Below are 6,000 nucleotides of genomic sequence, written 5' to 3' on the forward strand. Positions count from 1 at the left end.
CTTATTGTATTGATTTCATTTTATTTGAATGCAGGGTCATTCAAATGAGTCCATATACAAACACATGTGTTGAATTAACTGTGGAAAAACTTGAAGAACAAAGGCACTGGATTAAGTAAGCTTGGCTGTTAGCCTGCTCCTGACCAGGCTAACTTCACAGCTAAATTGCCATGGTAACTAAGGTTGCTTCAATTCTCTTTTGTGGAATCGGGTCATGGCTAAACTTAGCCAGGGTGAACTGGCTAAACTAATCTTCAAGATAATTCAGCTTTCATGGAACCGATTCATTCCTAATCCTGGCTACATTTAGCCAGGATAGGTGTTAAAGCCAGGCTTTAGCTCTAATTCACTTTTCGAGGAACAGGCCCCTGTTCAGTTTAGTTTAAGATTATAATGTAAGACACAATGCAATAATTTTGAGATTTAGCACAGAAAAATGCTCATAGTTCAATGTGAGAGGAAGTGGCCTTGTGGTGTCTTGCTTGTTTAAGTCTGTTAGGTTCACATCAGGCCAAATCTGTCAACATGTTGTAGCTATAATAGTGTGATTGAATTTAGCTATGTTCTCTACATTGTATTCTTCACCCTTAACCCCTTTGAACACAACGAGTCACTGAAATGTGACAGACTGAAGTATCAGAAAGACAGGAAGAAACCAGAATCATGTCATCCTTTTCACGCTGACGTGAGTATTATGCTTGTGCATTTTAATTATAAAATGTAATGAATTGCAACTGAAAGGGGAACATGGTTTTAAATATAGTATCTATTTCTTTCACAGAGTGTAATCTTTTACTGTACTCTGCAAGAAACGTGACAGAAATCTTTGCGCTGCTTTACAATTCTGTATTCAAAGACAAGTTCATCTTCTCTTCTCTGCAGGAGAATGCTATGGAATGTGGGTCAGCAACAGGCCTCTCCGCTACACTCACAGCAGCGCTGTGCTCCCCCCTGCTAGCGTTTCTCATTAGCAGGTGACCGCCACCATCATAGAATAGATCGACCACGAACAGAGCAACAAACACAAATGCTTGTAACGCATAGATCAAGGCCAGTCAGAGCTGAATTTACAGTTAGCACTGCAACAATGATGAGTCACTCTACCAACAAGAATTATTTCTCCCTGTCAATTAAATCCACGTCCATCAATGCGCAAGGAAAACAACATACTGCACTGTACACCAGGGGTCTTCAACAGGGGGTCCCGGACCCCTAGGGGCTCCTCAGAGTTACTACAGGGGGGGCACCACATTTTTGTGTGATAGGAACTTTTCTTTTTTACATTAACCACTTGAACCATAGAATTCCTTTTCTGAGGGGAACATTAGCCGAAAATAGCAGATCTACTATTTTCGGCAAAGTGTTCTAAGTATTGAGGGTTTAAGTGGTTAACTGTCTGAAAATACAACATTAACATGAATCCAACACTGATGAGAGTGCTGTCAAACAAGTCTATGAAGCTATCTATGAAATCTATGCATTGTATATTATACAATATGTAGTGGTCATCCCTGCTTCATCTCTCTCTCACAGCTAAGGGGTCCTTGACCTGAAAAAAACGTTTAAGACCCCTGCTGTACACTATCAAGAGACCGACACGTTTTTTTCCTCAATGCACTATATGGAATGTGAAAAACACTGACCACAAATGGATCTCTACAGAGATCTATGTTGTCAAAGTGTAAAAATAGGTTATCTTTGAAGTGGACAATTGTTGTCATGAAGTTTGGGCATTTTCTTTTGCTGTGAGTGAAAAAAATATGATACAAACAAAATTAAAAAGATAAAATTGAATTTGCGCTGCACTTTTGGTAAGCAGTGTGTATTATGGCAGAAACCTGCTGCAGTAAAATGACACAATGCTGTGATATTTTTATTTTTTCAAACATTGTAACTTCATCTTAATGATGATCTGTTTTTCTCTTTGAAACTTCAATATATGGATCAAATGAAATACAGATGAGGAAAAAAATATATATTGTTGGATTAATTTTATTCTGCCAGCTTCTTTTCATACAGGCATTGAATGCATGTTGAAAACAAAAGAATATGTTTAAACAATGTTATATTAACTATAAAAGTAGCTATAATTTGTCATATTGACTCATACTCATAAACACTACTTTGGCAAAAGCGGCTGAATAAAAACAAAGACATATTTTCCATCCCAGATTCTTTTTTTTTTACAATGTTTATAGAAGAGGTGTGGGTGCGCGTGGATGCGCGTGTGTGTGTGTGTGTGTGCGTGCGTGTGTGTGCGCGTGCGTGCATGTGTGTGTGATGGGGCAGCAGCAATTATCACAATAATGCAATTTTAAATAATCATAAAACGGCAGGAAATCATACTTTATGCTACAATGAAAATGAAATACTAATGAGCCACTGATACCACAAGATATGAACTGAAAAATACACATGAATGTAAAATGTACATGAGTGAAACAGAGAAGAAATGTTAAAGGAAATTACAGGGGTGTCAGGCTAAGACATACACGTAGAAAATGAATAAGAAAGATAATTTTTCATCAGAACCACTTCAGAATCACCTTCCTAAAAAGATCAGACTTGCAAAAAAACTCAAACAAATCATCCAAATTATTAAGAAAAAAATAAATAACAATTCACCTTAAAATTAAAAATGTTATGGTTGTTTTCAAACTGGTTGTTCATTACTAGTTTTTCCTTTAGCATTCTTGTGGTTAAGGCCATTGCCATGTGTTTTGGTCTTTGTTATCAACTTCCTGTTCATGTAAAGCATTTTGTATTGTGTTTTGAAAATACTATATAAATAAAGTAGTTTATTATTACTGTCATAATTTTTTTGTATTTATTAATGAAGTAGTAAGTAAAGCATTAAAGGAGTGAATAGTATCTACCTATATGCAAGAGAAACAAAGCTGTGATTTCAATGTGGCTGGACAAAGCTGTATTGCGGAATTTTCGGCCTAGACTTATCCGCGGTGCTGTACATGTGGTATGCATCAGACTAGAAAAGGACAGAGAGATACACTGTGATAGGAGCTATTTCATATCAATGGAACAGAAAGCACTCAGAATGCCATGCCTCATGTTGTACTTACATCCTCTTTTTGAGACTCCTGTTGATCAACCCCCACAGCATCTGACAATCAAGAGAGATGCAACCATTAAGATTATGATATTAGTTCCTTTCTTGGACAATGTGTACACATTAACTGATGAAAACAAGGCAGGTGGGTATCAGGTTATTATGTAAATAATAACAAAAATGTATAGACACAGCATGACCCATTTTAAACCAGGTTTAAACTTAATAATAATAATGCCTGATCTACCCATGATGATCTATGTATGTACTGTATGAGATACTGTAACATTCAGTAACAGTGGCTCCAAACCTACATAATATTCAGTATAACATTCAGTGACAGGGTCTACATAACATTCAGTAACAGCTCTACATAACATATCACATCGTTCACTGCCTGGTGTGTTGTAAAATGCAAAATAATTAAACAGTTATAAAGAAACTACAACAAATAAAGAAATATTTATAGACAAATGTAACCTGGTCACCAAAACTGCACCTGTGAACCCAATAGCACTTTCAAGTAAATGGATCAAGTAACTTAAACAAACCAGTGAGAGGATCCTTCCCAGGTGCAGAAGTGATCACATTGTAGACTCCAGCATTCTCATTGGTCACCTTGAGAGATAGAAGAGAGAGAGAGAGAGGGTATCCAAGATGAGAAAAAAAAAATTGAATGTTTCATTTGATAAAGGTTGAGTCACATTCTGAATCACATCTTCACATATTTATATATTAGCTACCGCACCCCAATAAGGAATGCCATTCATATGGTCCAGTGTCGTGTCAGATGAGGCAGTAAACTGCGGTTAGCAGGCTGGTTGTTGTAATAAAGTGGAGGAGAAGAGACGTCTTGACCAGGTTTCCATATTCACCATTTATTCAGCATCAAGTACAACAGCAGAAGCAGAAGCAGCCAGCGGCAGAGCCCCTGTCCACCGCCCAGCAGCCTCACGTCGTGTGAGACTGTCCTATTTCTGAGCTACATCTGTTCATAAAATATAGCACATGATACGACACCAGTATTTATTTCTACCTGAATTATATGATAGTAGATGTAAACGTACCCATCTTCCGCTGTTCCTATATTCTATTTTCGGCATAGACTTATCCGCGGTGCTGTACATGTGGTATGCATCAGACTAGAAAAGGACAGAGAGATACACTGTGATAGGAGCTATTTCATATCAATGGAACAGAAAGCACTCAGAATGCCATGCCTCATGTTGTACTTACATCCTCTTTTTGAGACTCCTGTTGATCAACCCCCACAGCATCTGACAACCAAGAGAGATGCAACCATTAAGATTATAATATTAGTTTCTTTCTTGGACAATGTGTACACATTAACTGATGAAAACAAGGCAGGTGGGTATCAGGTTATTATGTAAATAATAACAAAAAATGTATACACACAGCATGACCCATTTTAAACCAGGTTTAAACTTATAATAATGTCTGATCTACCCATGATGATCTATGTATGTACTGTATGAGATACTGTAACATTCAGTAACAGTGGCTCCAAACCTACATAATATTCAGTATAACATTCAGTGACAGGGTCTACATAACATTCAGTAACAGCTCTACATAACACATCACATTGTTCATTGCCTGGTGTGTTGTAAAATGCAAAATAATTAAACAGTTAAAAGAAACTACAACAAATAAAAAAAATATTTATAGACAAAATTGTAACCTGGTCACCAAAACTGCACCTGTGAACCCAATAGCACTTTCAAGTAAATGGATCAAGTAACTTGAACAACAAACCAGTGAGAGGATCATTCCCAGGTGCAGAACTGATCACACTGTGGACTCCAGCATTCTCATTGGTCAGCTTGAGAGATAGAAGAGAGAGAAAAAGAGAAAAAAAAAAAGAGAGAGAGAAATGTTTCGGCATTTGATAAAGGTTGAGTCACATCTTCACATATTTATATATTAGCTACCACACCCCAATAAGGAATGCCATTCATATGTTCCAGTATTTATTTCTACCTGAATTATATGATAGTAGATGTAAACTTAGCCGTCTTCCGCTGTTCCAATACAGAACTAATTAAACACACACAAAAAACACAGATTTATATGCTGTGACTGTTGAAGAGATGTTGGTGTATTTGAGTTGGTGTCAATTGTTTAGTGTAATGTTTGTGGTATGCTATTGGTATTATGTTGGTGTGTTATTGTTTGTGAATGTACAGAAGCAAACCAGAACTGTGAAATATGCATTTAATAGTGTTTTTTATACCATATTAAATTGACAGATTTCAGCTTAATGCCTATATTAAAATCATCATCATTAACAGCTAGCAATACTCACTTTCACTGTTCCTCCTTTGGTTACAGACAGCAGCAAACCCCAGCAATATCGCACCCACAAGTACTCCACAAGTTAGCACAACTGCAGCTAACTTCACCCATTGCTTCACTGTTCGCAGAGAGCAAAAACAAATTAGTGAGGCAAATTGTATTTATAAATCACATTTCATACAAAGTATACTCAAAGAAAAACTTATATAATACACCATTATATAAGTATATAGTGTATGTATACTGTATGTATGTGGACAAACACCACAAAAGGCTTGAGTGAGTGTTTCTATTTACTGCACAGAGCTCAGATCCGGTATACAGCAGTCTATTGTATCTGGCAATTTGCACACATTAACACGAAATAGGCCATTTCCATATTGCCTCTAGACCGGATATTCAACTTGGACTATGTGCTATGTCATGTGTGTGCTCGTGTTGTGTCGAGATGTCAGGGGGAAAAAAAGGTATAAAAAACACTTGACATCAGATAACTCAAAACAGTAGCCATGCCTCATACCGGTTAGAAACCACGCTGCACTCTGTAAAAGACGAGTAGGCTACAGTTTGTCACGCTAGTGTGTCAAGCTGTAAGCAGCAGCATCATGGACGGATTA

The 6,000-nt window shown here is 37.1% G+C and overlaps 1 protein-coding gene across 1 annotated transcript in view; it reads left to right on the top strand.

The window, feature by feature from the left end:
• cacna2d3 (calcium channel, voltage dependent, alpha2/delta subunit 3) overlaps positions 1-1,003 on the top strand; it is a gene marked incomplete at its 5' end in the record, with an annotated part of 51,613 nt that extends 50,610 nt beyond the window's left edge. The window contains 2 exons of the mRNA XM_084062041.1: positions 559-685; positions 883-1,003. Of these exons, the coding sequence (XP_083918167.1) occupies positions 559-685; positions 883-978 (223 nt within the window). The 3' untranslated portion in view covers positions 979-1,003. The remainder of the gene's footprint in view (positions 1-558; positions 686-882) is intronic.
• Between the last annotated feature and the right edge of the window lie 4,997 nt (positions 1,004-6,000).

Source organism: Gymnoscopelus microlampas, assembly GCF_963454915.1.
Source record: "Gymnoscopelus microlampas genome assembly, chromosome: 7".
In the NCBI taxonomy this organism is placed as follows: Eukaryota; Metazoa; Chordata; class Actinopteri; order Myctophiformes; family Myctophidae; genus Gymnoscopelus; species Gymnoscopelus microlampas.